This window comes from Oncorhynchus clarkii, chromosome 7, assembly GCF_045791955.1.
Source record: "Oncorhynchus clarkii lewisi isolate Uvic-CL-2024 chromosome 7, UVic_Ocla_1.0, whole genome shotgun sequence".
NCBI lineage: Eukaryota > Metazoa > Chordata > Actinopteri > Salmoniformes > Salmonidae > Oncorhynchus > Oncorhynchus clarkii.
In genome coordinates, this window is record NC_092153.1 from 11,485,297 (window position 1) to 11,508,481 (window position 23,185).

Here is a 23,185-nt window from a genome sequence, read left to right on the forward strand (position 1 = left end):
TAGGTGAAAAATCTGCCGATGTGCCCTTGAGCAAGGCACTTAACCCTATTTGGTCCTCTAAGTCGCTCTGGATAACAGCATCTGCCAAATGACTAAAATGTGTAAATATGGGTAAGAGAGTTTCGTCCTATCATATTTATTGCATCCGTCTCTGCACTATTCCTTTTAATTCCAAGTCACACAAAACAACTGTACAACACAAATGGCTCCTAGCCAACTACACTTGTTTTCTGACCATAACACTAACACTAAAACTCAAACTAAATAATATAAAAACGAGGAAATCAGGTCTGAAAACTAACTGAAATTAAACAGAATTTCAAATAATCTAAAAACAACTAGAAAAATTCTAACTAATATAAAAACACAAAACTATAATAACCTTGGTGGGAGCTATCGAAATAGTTATCAAAGTTAAGAACGGCCGTATCTACGGCCAGTACAGTGGTAGATACACTTCAACTTGGCTGTTTCTGTCATAAGGGGTGAGGCCATACTTCTATTCAGTTACATGTTGATTTTACAGACACGACCGTAGGCTCTTTGAAAAGTTGTAGAGACCTTTATATTTGGAAGAAAACGTGTTCTACATGCATTAGAAACTCTCAGCTCTTATTAAATATAACAACTGACTTGGGATCAGTTCTTCCCACCACAACTACGGCCAAACCACACTGAGTGAATAGACCCACAGTGTTCCTGGACCTGTGGTTATGACTTTAGCAGTCAACCGCAGCACTGAGAGCAGAGTGTATGGAGAACACAAGGCCCCGTTTTAGTCTAACTGGCTATAAGTGGTTGCAAAGGGAAGTCTGTTCCTCACCCAACATCAGCCACAAATCACTGTCCCACAGTACACAGACCTCACTAACACAAAAAAGGAGTTCACAGCTGAAAAAATACCTGTTTACATACCCTGTTAATATGTCAACTTGTTTTTTTTACAGAGTATGTTTGGCCCAGGAAATGAATATTGAATGAGTGTAGTGGATCTCCAAAATACCTATGCCTAGCATTGATGGGCCGGTCAGAGTCATATAGACCCATATCCACTATGTAAGACTGGTGTGAATATGTTTCACACCAACTAAGACAAGGGTTCTAAATTCCACCAACAATTCTCAACACCAGCTTCTGGCCTGTTCACACGTTACTGGCAAAATGTATTCTGTCCAGACAACAATTTAGCTATTACAGCAGTGAAGCAAAGAAGCCACAGTTTGTGAACTAGGCCATGCTCATTATTTGTAGCATGTGTCATACAGAACATCATGTGAGTGAAAAAAGGTGCCCTACATCAATGGTTGTCAAACCTCTCCTCAGAGACCCCCAGCCATTCCATGTATTTGATCTATTCCAGAGCTAGCACACCTGATTCAACTTGTCAACTAATTATCAAATCCTTCATTGGATGAATCAGGTGAGCTAATACAGGGCTAAAATAAAATAGTGAAACGTATGAGGGTCCCCAGGGAGAGGGTTGAGAACCACTGCCCTACATAACAAGAGAAAATGAAAAAATCGATCACCTTTATGTTTGCAAATGGAAACTAGGTTTAGGGAGAATGAAAGGGAAATGGGGGGCTGTAATGTGTTGAAACGGCCATAAAGTGTTCTCGTTAAACGAAAGCAGAGCAAGGCTTTTACAGTAGAGCCAACTAGTCCACAAGTTTCCACCAAAGGGTCCCAGACCTGCACACTCATTATGTTTCCCTCCCTCTCTAACAGCTTCCAGGCCCTAGAAAATGAGCCTGGAATTACAGTGTGTGTGTGTCTGTGTCTCTGTGTGTGTGCGCGCGCTAGCTTATGTGCATTTGTGTGAGTGTGTAAGTACACTACCGTCAAAAGTTTTAGAACACCTACTCATTCAAGGGTTTTTCTATATTTGTACTATTTTCTACATTGTAGAATAGTGAAGACTCAACACTATGAAATAACACATATGGAATCATGTAGTAACCATAAAAGTGTTAAACAAATTAAAATATATTTTATATTTGAAATTCTTTAAATAGCCACCCTTTGCCTTGATGAGAGCTTTGCACATTCTTGGCATTCTCTCAACCAGCTTCATGAGGTAATCACCTGGATCGCATTTCAATTAACAGGTGTGCCTTGTTAAAAATTAATTTGTGGTATTTCTGACCTTCTTAATGCATTTGAACAAATCAGTTGTGTTGTGACAAGGTAGTTGTGTTGTGACAAGGTAGTTGTGTTGTGACAAGGTAGTTGTGTTGTGACAAGGTATACATTTGATAAGACATGAAGGTCAGTCAATACGGAAAATTTCAAGAACTTTGAAAGTTTCTTTAAGTGCAGTCGCAAAAACCATCAAGCGTTATGATGAAACTGGCTCTCATGAGGACCGCCACAAGAAAGGATGACCCAGAGTTACCTCTGCTACAGAGGATAAGTTCATTCGAGTTACCAGCCTCAAAAATTGCAGCCTAAATAAATGCTTCACAGAGTTCAAGTAACAGACACATCTCAACATCAACTGTTCAGAGGAGATTGTGTGAATCAGGCCTTCATGGTCTAATTGCTGCAAAGAAACCACTACTAAAGGACCCCAATAAGAGGAAGAGACTTGCTTGGGCCAAGAAACATGAACATTAGACCTTCGGTCTGGAGTCCAAATTGGTGATTTTTGGTTCCAACCGCCGTGTCTTTGTGAGACGCGGTGTGGGTGAATGGATGATCTCTGCATGTGTATTTCCCACCGTAAAGCATGGAGGAGGAGGTGTTATGGTGTGGGAGTGCTTTGCTGGTGACAAAGTCTGTGATTTATTTAGAATTCAAGACAAACTTAACCAGCATGGCTACCACAGCATTCTGCAGCGATACGCCATCCCATCTGGTTTTGGCTTAGTGTGACTATCATTTGTTTTTCAACAGGACATTGACCCAACACACCTCCAGGCTGTGTAAGAGCTATTTGCCCAAGAAAGAGAGTGATGGAGTGCTACATCAGATGACCTGGCCTCCACAATTCCCCCGACAAATTGAGATGGTTTGGGATGAGTCGGACCGCAGAGTGAAGGAAAAGCAGGCAACAAGTGCTCAGCATATGTGGGAACTCCTTCAATACTGTTGGAAAAGCATTCCAGGTGAAGCAGGTTGAGAGAATGCAAAGAGTGTGCCAAGCTGTCATCAAGGCAAAGGCTGGCCATTTGCAAGAATCTCAAATATAAAATATATTTTGATTTGTTTAACACTTTTTTGGTTACTACATGATTCCATGTGTTATTTCATAGTTTTGATGTCTTCACAATTATTCTACAATGTAGAAAATAGTAAAAATAAAGAAAAATCATTTTATGAGGTGTTCTAAAACTTTTGACCTGTAGTGTATGTGTGCGCGCTTTCTTATGTGCATGTACAGTATGTGTGTGTGTGTGTGTGTTGGTACAGCATCCCAGTGTCAATATTAAACAGGCTAATTTTTGTGATAAATTATGACTGATTCTGGTGTCTGACTGTTATGTCCTCCCTATGACAGTTTAAAGAAGCCCACCCACAGTTCAGTTATCACATATGTCTGAGCAAGTAGGACAAAAGTAGAGACCTGAAAAACATTGTTTCATGTGATTTCTAGACAGATTGGAGATTTAGATCGATTGAGAAAGAGGAAGGAGAAACCATGGAAACAATCTCCGTGGCGGAGATCTTTGTGGGCTATACTCAGCCTTGTCTCAGGATGGTAAGTTGGTGGTTGAAGATATCCCTCTAGTGGTGTGGGGGCTGTGCTTTGGCAAAGTGGGTGGGGTTATATCCTTCCTGTTTGGCCCTGTCCGGGGGTGTCATCGGATGGGGCCACAGTGTCTCCTGACCCCTCCTGTCTCAGCCTCCAGTATTTATGCTGCAGTAGTTTATGTGTCGGGGGGCTAGGGTCAGTTTGTTATATCTGGAGTACTTCTCCTGTCCTATTCGGTGTCCTGTGTGAATTTAAGTGTGCTCTCTCTAATTCTCTCTTTCTCTCTTTCTTTCTCTCTCTCGGAGGACCTGAGCCCTAGGACCATGCCTCAGGACTACCTGACATGATGACTCCTTGCTGTCCCCAGTCCACCTGGCCGTGCTGCTGCTCCAGTTTCAACTGTTCTGCCTTATTATTATTGGACCATGCTGGTCATTTATGAACATTTGAACATCTTGGCCATGTTCTGTTATAATCTCCACCCGGCACAGCCAGAAGAGGCCCACCCCACATAGTCTGGTTCCTCTCTAGGTTTCTTCCTAGGTTTTGGCCTTTCTAGGGAATTTTTCCTAGCCACCGTGCTTCTACACCTGAATTGCTTGCTGTTTGGGGTTTTAGGCTGGGTTTCTGTACAGCACTTTGAGATATCAGCTGATGTACGAAGGGCTATTTAAATAAATTTGATTTGATTTGAATACATGTCATGTTGCCTATATTTATTTTGCTATCGGAAATCCTCTCATTATCATACACAAACATATCACATCTGACATAACTATTGATAAACATTTTGCACTAATAGTACATTTCAAGCACGGGCGCAAATTTCACTGGGGACAGGGGACATGTCCATCCCCCCACCATATTCTGAAAGTGCATTTTTGTCCCCCTGAGGTTTATTGAAATGTGATACAAAACAAGGAAATGGTGTGCTTTAAGACCATTCGGTTGCCTCCAAGCAGTAGGCTCTTTGGAGTGAAAAATATGTCCCACCCACTTCTTAAACCAAGGTTGTGCCCCTGCTTTCAAGTAATATTAAGCCATAAGAAAATACAAAATATGCCTCCTCACAGGTGCTTCCTCACTTGGTATAGCATTTACCTTGTGTACCAATAACTAGTCTACCCAGGTTACCTTGACTGGTTTTCCTTATCATGGTGCAATACTGTAGTGTTTGTCCACGCTGAAGGTCTGCTCATCAGTGAAACCCTCCCGGGCACAATGCCCGCAGGCAACCCCATGCCAGGCCTACCCCCTAGGATCAAAGACTCAGGAGCACAGAGAAGCACAGACAAAGTACACAGACCTGAACAGTGAACAGACAAGTGCTTTCATTTATAATAGTCAATGGCAGCCACTCTTAGACATGAAAAGGAGCTCAATATAAAGTTTAAAAGGTCTGGCTAGCATGCGCAGGGAGAGAATCAAGCCAGGGCCAGTTACTCAATATTGATGCAAATTTCTCATATTATTCTAAATTCGGTTTCCCCCATCCCAGTGCAACAAGGGTCAGTGTGCTGCTGAGTTTGCCATTGTCTGACTGGCCCATACTGAGCTCGAAACAGTGCTCCTCTGCATCACAACCCCTCTAATTAACAGTCCAAACAGGTTGAGCCACACAAAGGATACAAAATTGGATGGCTCCAGCCACATTTCAAGCTAGCTGAGGGGAGCTCTTAAGTTACTTTAAAACACTGTTACACTGGCTTTTGGGTGGAGAAAATAAACCATTAATATTGTTCTGCAAAGCCCTAGTTTTTAAAACTGTCACTAGAACCCAGTTATGCACATGTGTTGGAGCAGTCAGAACCCCACACAATCCCAGGGTATTGGTTTTAGCTCATGAAACCAGTAGGCCTACCTCATTCCTTGCAGGGTTGGGGTCAATTCAAATTGAAGTCAGTCAATTAAATTCCTAGTCCAGTGAACTGGCATTATTTCTGTAACAACTTCTCAAACTGAGAAGCATTTTTTGGAAAAGTGTCAATGATTGAATTGAAAGCACTTCCTGAATTGACCCTGGACCTGATTTATGAGGTTTGAATTTTAATGAATGAAATATTTAAATAAAGCTTAACATAGGCCATGTCTGGACATTGCAGTGCATCAACTGGCCAACACTAAATACATTCTTTAAATGTGTTATTTTATTAAGGAAAACGGTGAAAGGGACGAGTTTGCGGTAAAAGCTTGTAGGTACATTTTAAAACTCTTGAGACTGGACGTCGTTGGCATTGCTGCCGTCGTCTTTATGTAGCTTGGTCTTCTTGGGGAGTAACATGGCTTGGATGTTTGGAAGGACACCACCCTCGGATATGGTGACCGCACCCAGCAGCGTGTTCAACTCCTCGTCGTTCCGCACAGCTAGTTGAATGTGCCGTGGAGTAATGCGCGACTTCTTATTGTCACTGGCCGCGTTGCCCGACAGCTCCAGGACTTCAGCGCAGAGATACTCCAGTATGGCAGCGAGGTAGACTGCAGCTCCTGTACCAATGCGGGTAGTATAACGTCCCTTCTTCAGCAGACGGTGAATTCGGCCTACAGGAAACTGGAGACCTGCCCTGACAGAGCGACTCGTGGAAGTCTTCGATTTGGAGACAGCTTTCGTTCCACGACCAGACATCTTGCAGAAACAAAGTACATGTTTTAGTGACTGTTGAAGTTATTCAAACATTGCCTCAAGTGCATCGCCAATATACAAGCCCTCCTGGGAAGAGTTGTGGATGCAAAGAAGCTAATGCACCTGCCCTTCAGCTGGTGCCCACTCAATCACTACAATCCCACAGGCACACTATTTACACAGTTAACAGGACTACCAGAACACGTACACTTTAAATCAAAATATGGACAGTTAAGAGGACAAGGCATTTCACACATGAGAAGTTAGGAAAAAACGAAACATGTGTATACTCACGGCGACAGGCTGTTTGCAAAAACTAGAAGAAGCATAAACTGGAAATAATAGCAGCCATAGAGCCTTTTTTTATGTATGGAATAACAAGTTGTAATTATTGAGGGGACCCGTTTTTCCCAAAGTCACATGTCGTAAATACTTATGTCTGATTGGATAGCCAATTAGATTAAAGGGAATTCACATGGGGCCCAATTCCAAATCGAGCCCTAGGCCCTACTCTTTACTACTCTGGATATACACAGTACGTTAGCAGATCCGATAGGGTAGGTGGAAGTTGTGCCATCTATCTTTCACCTATTATGTGTTCAGATAATTCACATTAGTCCACCAGAAAATATTATATTACAACAGCGTTTCCCAACTCCGGTCCTGAGTACCACAACAGTATATATTTTTGTTGTACCGGACAAGCGCAGCCGATTGTACTTGCCAACTAATCATCAAGCCCTTGACAAATTGAAAAATGTGCTTTTTTCCGGAGCTACAACAAAAATGTGTGCTGTTGGAGGGACTCGAGGACCGGAGTTGGGAAACGCTATATCAGAAGAGGGCAGGATGAAAGCCAGCATGATGATAATGGTGTTATTGTGCCACCTAGTGAACAAGGTCGAATGTTACTCTCCGATGAAGTAGTCATGTTGAAGAAGTCCTGCCCACTTTGGCATGGATTGGTTGTTACTGTGAAGGGGGCGTGTCAAGCTCAGGGCGAAATACCAATCGTATCAAATGTTTAATTGACGTCATCACGGAGCGCCAGAGGATTCCGGAGACTTTCCCCACATGTGAAAAAAGCATGAGGACATTATTTAGATGTTTTTCTCTTTAGCAAGTATTTGTTCTTCGGTCAGCACCAATAAATAACAATCTTTAGCGTTTTCTTTGATTGACTTAACATATTTTCTAAACCTGAATTCAACATTTGTCGCGCTAGCAAACTTTTCAGCTCTCAAGGTAGGCAGCTAATTTAAGTTAGCCACCTTGGTAACATCTAACGTTAGCTAGCTATCATGGATAACTCGGACGAAAATTCGGTACAATTCCACGGGGATGAAGAGATTATAGAAGTCATCGACCTTAACGAAACAGAGCAAAACCCAGGTAATGATGGTTGCATGCTTAGCTAGATAACGTTAGTTGGTCAGAATCAGCTGCTTCAAGGGGTGTAGTAGTTTAGTTAATGTCCTTATAACTGTATGAGGACTTGCTACATGGACTGTCATTAATTGAGCAAAATAAATTGTCTCTTGGACGCTGGTGGCATTGTCTTGGTTAGACCTTCTATGAGTTAATGTCGTGGTATAAAATTAAGAGAGGTACATGTGTCAAGTACAGTAATACCTCACTCTGACGGACAGATGATTTGGCGGATGAGTTCGAGGACGTGGACGTCGGAGAGACTGAGGACGGAGACAATGAACAGGAAGACTGGGATACCGACGACGAGATGGAGCAGGAGCAGGAAAAGGAGCAAGATGACAGCGAACTCACCTTTTCCAAACACACGGGTACTAGCTAGCTAACTATATCACCTCACTTGTGCTTTTCTTTCAGTCTCTAAACAACTCAGTGGCAGTTGCTGGTAGTAGGTCCATTTCATTATCTTGTCCATCACCACCACCACTATGTTGATAGGATTTGACAGTAAAGGGTGGATGACTTTACAGTCATTTCATGTATTCCAGGTATTGAAGGGAAGGAGACGGGGTGGAAGCTATTGGATAGGCCAGGGACATGTATGGGTCTCTTTTTTTTTCTGTTGTCACATTGACTTGTGTTTTCCAGGCTCCGTGTTCTGTGTGAGTCTGGACCCAGCCACAAACAGCTTGGCTGTGACCGGAGGAGAGGATGACAAGGCCTATGTCTGGAGAGTGAGTGACAGGGAAGTGCTGTTTGAATGTACAGGTGAGTCTCCATACTCTCCAAGCTGTCATCAATTAGTTGTTGTGCTTTTAATTTAGCTTTGACATCCCAATAGGACATTTCTTTATGCTACAGGATAGTTGAGCTCAGAATAAACAAGTATTTGTCCTTCTTTTTCCACAACCGTAGGCCATAAGGACTCCGTGACAAGTGTTTTATTCAGCCATGATTCTTCCCTGGTGGCCACGGGGGACATGAGCGGGCTGATCAAGGTCTGGAAGGTGGAGACCAAGCAGGAGGTGTGGTCCTTCGAGGTGGGAGACCTGGAGGTGAGGAAGAACACAGCACGGCCCAAAACAGGGTGCGCATATTTGTTGTAGCCCAGCAGGAACACACTGCCACACCTGATTCAGCCTGATTAAGCTAGGTAGTTAAATCAAGTTTTGGCATCTGATGTGTGTGTGTGTGTGTGTGTGTGTTAGTGGATGGAGTGGCACCCCTGCGCCCCGGTGCTGCTGGCGGGCATGGCGGACGGTAACGTTTGGATGTGGAAGATCCCAGGGGGTGACTGTAAGACCCTGCAGGGCCCTGGCTGCCAGTCGACCAGTGGAAAGGTCCTGCCAGACGGTGAGACTGTCTCCCCAGCCAAGCGTAAAGGACAATTCAGCACAGAACACTCTACCATGATCTGTGCTGCCAGGTTGAACATGTAACAACTTTGTCTTTTCTCCACAGGGAAGAGAGCTGTGGTGGGCTATGAAGATGGGAACGTACGACTTTGGGACCTCAAGCAGGGAAATGCCACCCATGTGATTAAAGGTGAGTTTGGCCAAGTTGTCGCACGCCTGAACACAGTATGTGACTGCCACTGGACCAGCGGTAAGGAACAACTTCTATCCCCACTCAACTGTCTCCTTGCTTCTCTGGCCACCTCAGGTCATGATGGACACCAGGGGGCACTGACGTGCCTGGCCTGTAACAAGGACGGCTCTCTGGTGCTGACGGGCTCTGTGGACGGCCGTGCCAAGCTCATCAACACTGCCACTGGCAAGGTGGGCAGCGGGCACTACTGTATTATAGAGAACACATAACTACTGTATTATAGAGAACACATACTGCATGATGGAGAACACACATACTGTATTATAGAGAACACATAACTACTGTATTATAGAGAACACACATACTGTATTATAGAGAACACATACTGCATGATGGAGAACACATAACTACTGTATTATAGAGAACACACATACTGTATTATAGAGAACACACATACTGTATTATAGAGAACACACATACTGTATTATAGAGAACACACATACTGTATTATAGAGAACACACATACTGTATTATAGAGAACACACATACACTGTATTATAGAGAACACACATACACTGTATTATAGAGAACACACATACTGTATTATAGAGAACACACATACTGTATTATAGAGAACACACATACTGTATTATAGAGAACACACATACTGTATTATAGAGAACACACATACTGTGTTATAGAGAACACACATACTGTGTTATAGAGAACGCACATACTGTGTTATAGAGAACGCATACATACTGTGTTATAGAGAACGCATACATACTGTGTTATAGAGAACGCATACATACTGTGTTATAGAGAACGCATACATACTGTGTTATAGAGAACGCGTACATACTGTGTTATAGAGAACGCGTACATACTGTGTTATAGAGAACGCATACATACTGTGTTATAGAGAACGCATACATACTGTGTTATAGAGAACGCATACATACTGTGTTATAGAGAACACACATACTGTGTTATAGAGAACGCATACAAACTGTGTTATAGAGAACGCATACATACTGTGTTATAGAGAACGCATGCATACTGTGTTATAGAGAACGCATACATACTGTGTTATAGAGAACGCATACATACTGTGTTATAGAGAACGCATACATACTGTGTTATAGAGAACGCATACATACTGTGTTATAGAGAACGCATACATACTGTGTTATAGAGAACGCATACATACTGTGTTATAGAGAACGCATACATACTGTGTTATAGAGAACGCATACATACTGTGTTATAGAGAACGCATACATACTGTGTAATAGAGAACGCATACATACTGTGTTATAGAGAACGCATACATACTGTGTTATAGAGAACGCATACATACTGTAGGATAGAGGACGCGTAACTACTGTAGGATAGAGGACGCGTAACTACTGTAGGATAGAGGACGCGTAACTACTGTAGGATAGAGGACGCGTAACTACTGTAGGATAGAGGACGCGTAACTACTGTAGGATAGAGGACGCGTAACTACTGTAGGATAGAGGACGCGTAACTACTGTAGGATAGAGGACGCGTAACTACTGTAGGATAGAGGACGCGTAACTACTGTAGGATAGAGGACGCGTAACTACTGTAGGATAGAGGACACGTAACTACTGTAGGATAGAGGACACATACAGCTGAAGTCTAAAGTTGACATACACTTAGGTTGGAGTCATTGAAACTCATTTTCAACCACTCCACAAATTTCTTGTTAACAAACTATAGTTTTGGCAAGTCAGTTAGGACATCTACTTTGCGCATGACACAAGTAATTTTTCAAACTATTGTTTACAGACAGATTATTTCACTTATAATTCACTGTACCACAATTCCAGTGGGTCAGAAGTTTACATACACTAAGTTGACTGTGCCTTTAAATTACTTAAATTACTTAAATTACTTATTTAAATTACAGAAAATTATGTCATGGCTTTAGAAGCTTCTGATAGGCTAATTGATGTCAATTGGAGGTGTACCTGTGGATGTATTTCAAGGTCTACCTTCAAACTCAGTGCCTCTTTACTTGACATCATGGGGAAATCAGCCAAGACCTCAGAAAAAAATAGTAGACCCACACAGGTCTGGTTCATCCTTCGGAGCAATTTCCAAATGCCTGAAGGTACCACATTTATCTGTACAAACAATAGTATGCAAGTATAAACACCATGGGACCACGCAGCTGTCATACCGCTCAGGAAGGAGATGCGTTCTGTCTCGTAGAGATGAACGTACTTTGGTGCGAAAAGTGCAAATCAATTCCAGAACAACAGCAAAGGACCCTGTGAAGATGCTGGAGGAAACGGGTACAAAAGTATCTATATCCACAGTAAAACAAGTTCTATATCGACATAACCTGAAAGGCCGCTCAGCAAGGAAGAAGCCACTGCTCCAAAACCGCCATAAAAAAGCCAGACTACGGTTTGCAACTGCACATGGGGACAAAGGTTGTACTTTTTGGAGGAATGTCCTCTGTTCTGATGAAACACAAATATAACTGTTTGGCCCTAATGACCATCGTTATGTTTGGAGGAAAAAGGGGGAGGCTTGCAAGCCGAAGAACACCATCAACAACACCGTGAAGCACGGGGGTGGCAGCATCATGTTGTGGGAGTGCTTTGCTGCAGGAGGGATTAGTGCACTTCACAAAATACATGGCATCATGAGGCAGGAAAATTATGTGGATATATTCAAGCAACATCTCAGGACATCAGTCAGGAAGTTAAAGCTTGGTTGCAAATGGATAATGACCCCAAGCATACTTCTAAAGTTGTGTCAAAATGGCTTAAGGACAACAAAGTCAAGTTATTGGAGTGGCCATCATAAAGCCCTGACCTCAATCCTATAGAAAATTTTGTGGGCAGAACTGAAAAAGCTTGTGCGAGCAAGGAGGCCTACAAACCTGACTTAGTTCCACCAGCTCTGTCAGGAGGAATGGGCCAAAATTCACCCAACTTATTGTGGGAAGCTTGTGAAAGGCTACCCGACACGTTTGACCCAAGTGAAACAATTTAAAGGCAATGCTACCAAATACTAATTGAGTATGTAAACTTTTGACCTACTGGGAATGTGATGAAAGAAATAAAAGCTTAAATAAATCATTCTCTCTACTATTATTCCGACATTTCACATTCTTAAAATAAAGTGGTGATCCTAACTGACCTAAGACAGGGAATTCTTACCAGGAGTAAGTGTTAGGAATTGTGAAAAACTGAGTTTAAATGTATTTGGCTAAGGTGTATGTAAACTTCCAATTTCAACTGTATGTGCTAAAATTTCTACTTGTAGCATCTAAGTCTAGTCAAGGACAACACATTACTTTCATGTTGAAAGGTGCTAACTACTGTAGGATAGAGACCACGTAACTACTGGAGCTACGGTAGAGACCACGTAACTACTGGAGCTACGGTAGAGACCACGTAACTACTGGAGCTACGGTAGAGACCACGTAACTACTGGAGCTACGGGAGAGACCACGTAACTACTGGAGCTACGGGAGAGACCACGTAACTACTGGAGCTACGGGAGAGACCACGTAACTACTGGAGCTACGGTAGAGACCACGTAACTACTGGAGCTACGGTAGAGACCACGTAACTACTGGAGCTACGGTAGAGACCACGTAACTACTGGAGCTACGGTAGAGACCACGTAACTACTGGAGCTACGGTAGAGACCACGTAACTACTGGAGCTACGGTAGAGACCACGTAACTACTGGAGCTACGGTAGAGACCACGTAACTACTGGAGCTACGGTAGAGACCACGTAACTACTGGAGCTACGGTAGAGACCACGTAACTGCTGGAGCTACGGTAGAGACCACGTAACTGCTGGAGCTACGGTAGAGACCACGTAACTGCTGGAGCTACGGTAGAGACCACGTAACTGCTGGAGCTACGGTAGAGACCACGTAACTGCTGGAGCTACGGTAGAGACCACGTAACTGCTGGAGCTACGGTAGAGACCACGTAACTGCTGGAGCTACGGTAGAGACCACGTAACTGCTGGAGCTACGGTAGAGACCACGTACAGAGGATAGTGGGAATGAAAACAGTACTTCTGGGTTTACATGGTGGGACAGATGACATGGGGAGATTGACATGCATTATTCACAAGAAAATGTTCTGTCATGTGTTCAAGGGACCAACATGGTATGGGTTTTCGAGATGTGCTGTCCTGCTACTTATCAGTTGGTATATGCTGTCTAACTTGAATGTATCTAATGGGGTGTGTAGGTGTTGGGTGTGTTCTCTGTGGACGAGGGCAAAGCCAAAGCCTCTCAGGAGGATGCTGAGGAGACCAACTCGGTGGAGTCAGTGGGGTTCTGCAATGTGTAAGACTTCATGTTTTTAACATAAGACCAGAATCACAAGTTAACTTTAAATGAACTACATGGCATACGGTGTGTAACAGTTGCCATGTTTTGAACGATGCCGTGTTCTCTGTTGTCCAGGTTGCCTCTGATAGCGGTGGCGTATCTGCATGGGACCCTGGCTATCTATGACCTCTCCTCACAGGTCCTCAGACACAAGTGTCAGCACCAGGTAAGAAACCAGCCATCCAACAGGCTCACAACCAAACCCACAATAATCCTCTGATCATGGATTGTAGAGACGTGTTGCTCTGTTATTTTCAAATGCCTTGTTATATGCTCTATAAACGACACAACTATTTGTGTGTGTCAGGCTGGAATTGTTAAACTGCAGTGGGAGGAGTCATCCTCTGTGGTGTCCACCTGTAGTCTGGACGGGGCGGTGAGGCTGTGGGATGCCCGCTCGGGAACCATGGTGTCAGAGTACCGTGGCCACCAGGCGGAGATCCTCGACTTCACACTCAACAGGTACACACACACACCCCTAAGTTTCCGCTAATCACAGATCCTAACCTTTTCAATAAGGCTTATGAACAAAACGTCTGACCCTGTATCAGTGGTTATGGGGAACTTGTATTCTACTTGAGCCAGAAAGGCTACTATTCTCATCTGACTCTCTCTCCTCCTCCCACAGGGAAGCCTCTATGGCGGTCACTGCCTCTGGAGACCACCAGGCCAAAGTCTTCTGCCTCCAACGACCAGACCGTTAATAAGAGGAGCAGAGGGAGAAAGAGCGAGAGAAATGGGGATGGACTCAACCCCGATCGCGCTTTGTTGACAATGCACCTTAAAGGCAATATTCCTGTTTTTGTGGAGACCGTTTTAACAGTGGACACTGCATATATCGGCTCAATCCGAAGTTGTCGCTTAACCTCTCTGGGAAATGTGGGACGGTAGCCAACAGCCAGTGAAAGCGCAGGGTGCCAAATTCAAAACAACAAAAATCTCATAATTAAAATTCCTCAAGCATACATGTATTTTACACCATTGTAAAGATACAATTCTTGTTAATACAGCCACAGTGTCTGATTTCAAAAAGGCTTTACAGCGAAAGCACCAGAAACGATTATGTTAGGTCACCACCAAGTCACAGAAAAACACAGCCATTTTTCCAACCAAAGAGAGGAGTCACAAAAAGCACAAATTGAGATAAAATGAATCACTAACCTTGATGGTCTTCATCAGATGACACTCATAGGACTTCATGTTACACAATAAATGTATGTTTTGTTTGGTCAAGTTCAAATTTATATAAAAAAAAATCTCATTTTACTTTGGCGCGGCTAAAGGTTCTAAAACATGCGGTGACTTTGCAGAGAGCCACATCAATTTACAGAAATACTCATCATAAATGTTGATGAAAATACAAGTGTTATACATGGAATTAGAGATATACTTCTCCTTAATGCAACCTCTGTGTCAGATTTCAAAAAAACTTTAGGGGAAAAGCAAACCATGCAATAATCTGAGTACAGCGTTCAGACAACAAAGCAGCCTACATATTGACTACATATTGTGTAGTCAACATTAGTCAGAAATAGCATTATAAATATTTACTTACATTTGATGATCTTCATCAGAATGCACTCCCAGGAATCCCAGTTCCACAATAAATGTTTGTTCGATATAGTTCATAATTTATGTCCAAATAGCTTATTTTTTTTAGGGAGTTTGGTAAACAAAGTTCTAAAGACTGTTGACATCTAGTGGAAGCATTGAGAAGTGCAACATAACCAATATCCCACTGCATATTGGAATGGCAAAGAGTTAAAAAACTACAAACCTCAGATTTCCCATTTCCTGGTTGGATTTTTCTCCGGTTTTCGCCTGCCATATGAGTTCTGTTATACTCACAGACATCATTCAAACAGTTTTTGAAACTTCAGAGTGTTTTCTATCCAATACTACTGATAATATGCATATAATAGCATCTGGACCAGAGTAGCAGGCAGTTTACTCTGGGCACCTTATTCATCCAAGCTACTCAATACTGCCCCCCTGTCACCAAGAAGTTAAATGGCGCATTGTCAACAAAGCGAGATCGGATTGAATCCCGGCCTTTCATTGTGTTTTCTCACAACTGAGGGTTTTTGAACTGTCTTGTATCGATTGTGGTCTGTCTGATCTATAGTAGACCTGCAGTGTTCTAGAAGGTTCTAGAACTGCCAGCCATTCTACTCAGGTTTCTCAAGTAGAACCCACACAAAATATATGCATTCTAAGTGGTGTGGTAGTGTAGATGTTGGAACACGTCAACCTAGAGGCAATGAAGCATCTACCAGTAGACCAATGGGATACGTCGTGTGGTCCTTGATTTATTACTAAATACACTTTCAACTACACCTTGGTGTTCCCTGTGCGATTTGGTTTGATGACATTATGAATACACATTAAGGTAATAGAGCTACGTAGAGATGGAGATCTCGATGATGTCCCCATAGTATCTGGTCATTTGTGGAGTATAATCCTCACTTTCTCCCTAAATCACCCCAATTATGTCAACTCAACCTTATGTACTGTAAATATATTGGGCCCTGTTGAAATACTTTAGAAATGCATCCGTCCTTCCTTTTCTGAAGTAATCACGAATCTGGATTGGTGGAAATAATGTGCTAACTTTGCTTTCCCCTACCCCATCACTGACCTTAAGGAAACATGGAAGGAAGGGTGCATCTCTGAAGTATTGGGACAGAGCCATGGGCTTTGTTCTGCTGCTTGTTGGAACCATTAAAGACGTTTTCAACCCAAGTCTCTAGGTTGTCCTGGTTCATTCCCAGCATCAGCTCTGCCTGAGAAGGCTTTGTGCAGACCGTCATTGAGTCCCATATTGTCTCTCAAATGGCACCCTATTCTCTATAGTGGTCTTCTTTTGACTAGGACTGTGGTCAAAAGTAGTGCACTATATAGGGAATAGGGTGCGATTTGTTACACACTGTAGGGACCAGAACACTGATGTGATTAGAGGTATGATAAGCATACTACAAAGTCAACTGCATCAAGAGATGACCTAATTTGTTGTAAACTTGGATCTGTGTGCTTGATCTAATGCATTCAGCCACGCTACAGGGTGCCCTAGCCAAAATAGCTTCTAGGCTAATCTAACATTATACAGATATGACTCAGACACAGTGCATTTGGAAAGTATTCAGACCCCTTGACTTTTTCCACATTTTTGTTACAGCCCTTATTCAAAAATGTATTAAATAAAAAATGTTTCTCAATCTACGCACTACCCCATAATGACAAAGCGAAAACAGGTTTTTAGTTTTTTTTGTGGAAATGTATTGAAATAAAACTGATACTGTATTTACATAAGTGTTCAGACCCTCTGCTATGAGACTCGTAATTGAATTCAGGTGCATCCTGTTTCCATTGATCATCCTTGAGATGTTTCTACAACTTGATTGGAGTCCACCTGCGGTAAAATCAATTGATTGGACATGATTTGGAAAGGCACACACCTGTCTATATAAGGTCCCACAGTTGACAGTGCATGTCAGAGCAAAAACCAAGCCATGAGGTCAAAGGAATTGTCTGTAGAGTTCCGAGACAGGATTGTGTCAAGCCACAGATCTGGGGAAGGGTACCAAAAAATGTATGCAGCATTCAAGGTCCCCAAGAGATGCTAAGCTACAGGACTGTCTGTAATACCAACATGTTTCAAGCAGACCACCATAGTCCCTGTGCTCAAGAACACTAAAGTAACCTGCCTAAATGACTACCGACCTGAAGCACTCACGTCTGTAGCCATGAAGTGCTTTGAAAGGCTGGTCATGGCTCACATCAACACCATTATTCCAGAAACCCTAGACCCACTCCAATTTGCAAACCGCCCCAACAGATCCACAGATGATGCAATCTCTATTGCACTCCACACTGCCCTTTCCCACCTGGACAAAATTAACACCTATGTGAGAGTGCTATTCATTGACTTCAGCTCAGCGTTCAACACCATAGTGCCCTCAAAGCTCATCACTAAGCTAAGGACCCTGGGACTAAACACCTCCCTCTGCAACTGGATCCTGGACTTCCTGACGGGCCTCCAGGTGGTAACGCTAGGTAACAACACATCCGCCACGCTGATCTTCAACACGGGAGCCCCCAGGGGTGTGTGCTCAGTCCCCTCCTGTACTCCCTGTTCACTCATGACTGCACGGCCAGACACGACTCCAATACCATCATTAAGTTTGCAGATGACAAAACAGTGGTAGGCCTGATCCCCTACAACGACGAGACAGCCTATAGGGAGGAGGTCAGAGACCTGGCTGTGTGGTGCCAGGACAACAACTTTTCCCTCAACATGATCAAGACAAAGGAGATGATTGTGGACTACAGGAAAAGGAGGACCGAGCACACCCCCATTCTCATCGACAGGGCTGTAGTGGAGCAGGTGGAGAGCTTCAAGTTCCTTGTTGTCCACATCACCAACAAACTAACATGGTCCAAGCACACCAAGACAGTCGGAAGAGGGCACGACAAAACCTATTCCGCCTCAGGAGACTGAAAAGATTTGGCATTTGTCCTCAGATCCTCAAAAGGTTCTACAGCTGCACCATCGAGAGCATCCTGGCTGGTTGCATCACTGCCTGGTATGGCAACAACAGTGTCCTCCATCATTCTTAAATGGAAGAAGTTTGGGAACCACCAAGACACTTCCTAGAGCTTGCCGCCTGGCCAAACTGAGCAATCGGGGGAGAAGGGCCTTGGTCAGGTAGGTGACCAAGAACCCGATGGTCACTCTGACAGAGCTCCAGAGTTCTTCTGTGGAGATTGAAGAACCTTCCAGAAGGACAACCATCTCTGCAGCACTCCACCAATCAGGCCTTTATGGTAGTGACCAGATGGAAGCCACTAAAAGGCACATGACAGCCCGCTTGGAGTTTGCCAAATGGCACCTAAAGGACACTTAGACCATAAGAAACAAGATTCTCTGGCCTGAATGCCAATTGCCACGTCTGGAGGAAACCAGGTACCGCTCATCACCTGGCCAATACCATCCCTACGGTGAAGCATGGTGGTTGCAGCATCATGCTGTGGGGATGTTTTTCAGTGGCAGAGACTGGGAGACTAGTCGGGATCGAAGGAAAGATGATCAGAGGAAAGTGCAAGATCTTTGATGAAAACCTGCTCCAGAGCGCTCAGGACCACCGACTGGGGCGACAGTTCACCTTCCAACAGGACAACGACCCTAAGCACACAGCCAAGACAACCCAGGATTGGCTTCGGGACAAGTCTCTGAATGTCCTTGAGTGGCCCAGCCAGAACCCAGACTTGAACCCCATCGAACATCTCTGGAGCGACGCTCCCCATCCAACCTTACAGAGCTTGATGGGATCTGAAGAGAAGAATGGGAGTAAAACATGTTTATGTTTTGAGTTCTAATGGGGGTACGACAGTAGAACTAAGCTGATGGGCATTTTAAGTTATATTCTTCAAGAATCAGTGGCTATATATCTTGATTTTATTCATCAAATGTATTCTAGCTTTAAAAGGGGAAAGCACATAAAGTGTAGGAAAATCTAGGTGAGGATACCCTCCTTTCTAGGAAGAGGCAGTGGCAACTGGTCCAGTGTTTCCCAACTCCATTCCTCCAGTGCCCCCAAGTAACAGTATATACAGTGCCTTGCGAAAGTATTCGGCCCCCTTGAACTTTGCGACCTTTTGCCACATTTCAGGCTTCAAACATAAAAATATAAAACTGTATTTTTTTGTGAAGAATCAACAACAAGTGGGACACGATCATGAAGTGGAACGACATTTATTGGATATTTCAAACTTTTTTAACAAATCAAAAACTGAAAAATTGGGCGTGCAAAATTATTCAGCCCCCTTAAGTTAATACTTTGTAGCGCCACCTTTTGCGATTACAGCTGTAAGTCGCTTGGGGTATGTCTCTATCAGTTTTGCACATCGAGAGACTGAATTTTTTTCAAAAATGTGTGCTGCTGGTGGTTCTGGAGGACTGGAGTTAGGCTACCATATTTTCCTGTGAACCCGAGGGGCTAAAATGATCTGTGTCATGACAAGCCCTTTCCCCTAGGAAAAGCCTCATAAGCAGATGTTTATGTCCTGTAAGAATGTAATGATATTGCTGTTTTATTGCAGTGGCCTATATATTCTACCCAGCAGGAAAGGCATTAGCCAAGTAGCTACTGTTTTGTTGCTATGCCAATGCTTGTGAAATGTCTACCTCTTTACCAAACTGGTCTTTAGAGAGAGTGTGTGGGAGGGACAGAGCTAGTATAACAGAAAGACCAAGGCATTATCACATTTTATAGGTGTGTTTAGTAGTTGTTTGTCGGGATTTGCAAGGGCCCAAGTAGAGTAACACTAACTGTCCTCATCTAATTCCTATTTAATCATGTGTGGGTTTTAATGTAGCTGAAGGATAGTGCTATATCCTCTGTTGTAGTTGGTTGCCAGGCTCCAATGAGACAGGGACAATACAGGTCTGGAGAACTCTACAGTCAGATGCACAGGAAGCTACTGGGTATAACGTATGGCTTCCACCGCCATCACTCCTCTCCTCTCATCCCTCTATAGTCTATACTATATCCTCCTACATCATTCCACTCTCCTCCCAATCCTCCCATTTTATCTGTCTTCCTCGCTATTGCTGCCATCACTCCCTCCTCTTCTCATGTCGGAATTCTCCCCCTCCTCCTTCCATCACTCCATTCCATCCATAGCCCTCCTCCCCAATCGCTCCTTTTACCACTCACCTGCCTTCTTTTCTCTCTATTCCATCCATCACCTTCCTCCTGTCCTTTCTCTATTCCCCCCTCTTCCACACCTCCGTTTCTCATCTCCATCAGAGGGGAAACAAAACAACGGTGTCCCAGGACAGGGTGCCCAAGCGCTTATTTCCTACATCTGGATATCTCAAACCAGCCCAACTGTGATGCTGTTGACACACTCGTTCTGAGTGCACCTGCACGCGCCGTGTGCCAATGTGCTTTAAATACCCAGTGTGGCATGACCTTCATATTTCATGTCAGTCACACAACAGAGACCCCTTTTGCTACAAACATACAAACGTTCACACAACATCCTCTCAACGTTACCTCAGTTTATGGGCATGGCTGGGGTAAGTTGGAGCTGGCCTGGCGACCTGGTAAAAGTAACACCTGCGATGAGTGTAGTTGGTCTTAGAGCGATGTGAGGATTTTATGTTTGTCTGTCGCAGTGCCACTGCTAACGTTAGTGTTTTTGGCCTCAAAGGTTAATGTGTGTGTGTGTTTATCACAAAAGGAGCTGCCCAGGGATTTAGCACCAGCCTGTCTCTAAGGATTTACAGCCTGTGAGAGGTAGTTCGTGGAATTCAATAGGGGTCGACCACAAAGAGGGTATAGGCTACTGTAGCAAACCGATACAGTGAGAAAGAGGTGGTTATACTACATGTAAAAGTCAACACATTTATTATTACAGCATGTTTATTACCCTTTACTAAGCCAGTTGACTGAGAACACGTTGATTCCTGGGAGATATGGGGAGAGTTGTGGCTGAGATTCTCCAAATAGCTTTGGAGAACCATATTATTTAAAGAAGTTTCTAGAGAAAAGGAGAATCATTTCTACTATTTTAGTTTTTTGCTCTTGTATTTCCTAGAATACAGAAATCCTAAAAGCGAGGGAGCCTTTTGGTTTATGTCTGAGTTCTCTGTCATCTTCCTCTTTCAACTGACTGATAACCCTCCATATTGTGTTATATGTGTGTGTGTGCTTGTGCATGTTTGTATTGTGTGTGTGTGTCGTCCCTGCACAATGTCTCGTTAGCTAGCAGTCTTTGGAGAAGAGTTGTGTTTAAAAGCATTATCACATTGGAAGCTACGGGCCCCCAGTGCTACGGACCAATCCGTCTCATTGCCAAGTCCAAACTATTGCTGAGGGAGTCTGTGTTTATACAGCATAACTGGCCGACTGGAAGCCGGGCCGTCCATCTACAGAGATGTTTAAAGATGACTCTTATTTGACCAGCTCTATGGATTAATATACTGTATATACCATTAGGTGTAAATGTTTGCAAAGGACATACATTCATAGGAATCTTGTGTTGGATACAGGAGCATCTGGGATTGTGTACTGAGAAGTAAGGAATGTGTGCTTGCGTTGGAAAAGGAACATACCGAAGAGGATAGTTGTAGACATGTAGTTCATCACATGATCTTCATTCATAATGGCCAGTAATTTCTTCATTTAAGATGGCCAATAAGGCATCATTTCATAAACACATCCGTAGTCCATACATTTCCCAAATGTATAATGTGAATACTCCCTTTAGCTCTGTTGTGGCACCTGACTGATAGCAACTCACTGCTTACAGGCAGTGCTCCCACTTCCCCTCTCTGAGTGTACTTCCCCTTTAAGACCCAGCATCTGTTAGGAAGCCCCTGCATTCAGCTCCTCTCTGCCTCACCACAAGGGCTTTCTGAGGGGCAGCAGGACAGTTCTCTGTAGCGTTGGCTAGATTCACCACAGGGAGTGTGTGTAGTGTGGCAAGTCATTTAGAGAGTGTGGAAGGTCACAGAGGAGAAAGGGTGTTATTTGGGATCTACAGGTTGTTGATATAAGCAATACCTGTCTGTGGCATACACCTGTTCTCTAATCAATGGACGATACGGCGTTTCTCCTTCACAGGGAACCGACGAATGAAGCTCTTGTCCTACAAAGGTGAGCTTTGTCTTCAACACCATTTTCTTGTAATGGACATATGAATCAAGACTTATGAATCACATGAGCATTTAGGGTTCTTCAACCTCTGAGGAGTTGGAGCTCAGTTAAAAGTAGACTTGACTAAACCTTAATTATAATTATCAAATTACTGTAAAATGAAAATGTACATTTTCAATTTTTACTGTAAAATGATCAAAAGTAAATGAGTATTTTGTTATAGGAGGATTTTCTAATAGGAGAAACACAGTTAAATCTGGCTATAACCCAGTGTTTTTCTAATCCTGGTCCTGTTTTAGCACTAACACACCTGATTCAAATGATCAACTCATCATCGAGCTTTGATGATTTTAATCAGGTGTGTTAGTGCTAAGGCAAACAATAAAATGTGCACTCCTTTGGGTCCACAGGACCAGGATTAAGAAACACTCCTCTCTAACCTACCATTTTATGTGAATAAAATGCATCTTATTCAGGGCTGGGCAACTCCAGTCCTCAGGGGTCGGAGTAGTGTCACACTTTATCCACATCCCAAGCAAACAAAGCTGATTTAAACGAATTGAATTCTAAACTGAAGATCATGATTCGTTGATTATTGGAGTCAGGTGTGTTAGATGGGGCTGGGGCAAAAGTGTGACACCTATCAGGCCCCTGAGGACTGGAGTTGCCCATCCCTGATCGAAATGAACACTCCATTTTGAAAGAATGGAAGCCATTCATTTAACCTCTTTGTATAGGGTTGACAAGGGAGCACAGGTTATGCGTTAGTCCATTAACCCACTGTCTCTTACAAGGACATCTGTTACCACGCCACTGTCAAACTGCATGGAGTCT

At 43.4% G+C, this 23,185-nt stretch overlaps 2 protein-coding genes across 2 annotated transcripts; one reads left to right on the plus strand and one right to left on the minus strand.

Annotated features, from left to right (window-relative positions):
* Window positions 1-5,897: 5,897 nt before the first annotated feature.
* LOC139414083 (late histone H2A.2.2-like) lies at window positions 5,898-6,648 on the minus strand. The gene is made up of 2 exons (XM_071161966.1): window positions 6,609-6,648; window positions 5,898-6,317 (listed from the first exon to the last, which is right to left on the minus strand). Exon 2 carries the CDS (start codon window positions 6,315-6,317, stop codon window positions 5,898-5,900), a length of 420 nt encoding a protein of 139 aa, XP_071018067.1. The 5' UTR covers window positions 6,609-6,648.
* Window positions 6,649-7,344: 696 nt separating this feature from the next.
* LOC139412870 (angio-associated migratory cell protein-like) lies at window positions 7,345-16,430 on the plus strand. The gene is made up of 11 exons (XM_071159658.1): window positions 7,345-7,706; window positions 7,964-8,113; window positions 8,391-8,510; window positions 8,658-8,797; window positions 8,951-9,095; window positions 9,204-9,287; window positions 9,405-9,520; window positions 13,546-13,643; window positions 13,764-13,854; window positions 13,996-14,150; window positions 14,317-16,430. Exons 1-11 carry the CDS (start codon window positions 7,616-7,618, stop codon window positions 14,390-14,392), a joined length of 1,266 nt encoding a protein of 421 aa, XP_071015759.1. The 5' UTR covers window positions 7,345-7,615; the 3' UTR covers window positions 14,393-16,430.
* The last annotated feature ends 6,755 nt before the right edge of the window (window positions 16,431-23,185 follow it).

Coding starts and splice junctions, on each gene's coding strand:
- LOC139414083 (XM_071161966.1), bottom strand. CDS start 6,317: ATGTCTGGTCGTGGAACGAAAGCTGTCTCCAAATCGAAGACTTCCACG.
- LOC139412870 (XM_071159658.1), top strand. CDS start 7,616: ATGGATAACTCGGACGAAAATTCGGTACAATTCCACGGGGATGAAGAG. Junction 13,855..13,995: donor GACACAAGTGTCAGCACCAG/GTAAGAAACCAG, acceptor TGTGTGTGTCAG/GCTGGAATTGTTAAACTGCA. Junction 14,151..14,316: donor CTCGACTTCACACTCAACAG/GTACACACACAC, acceptor CTCCTCCCACAG/GGAAGCCTCTATGGCGGTCA.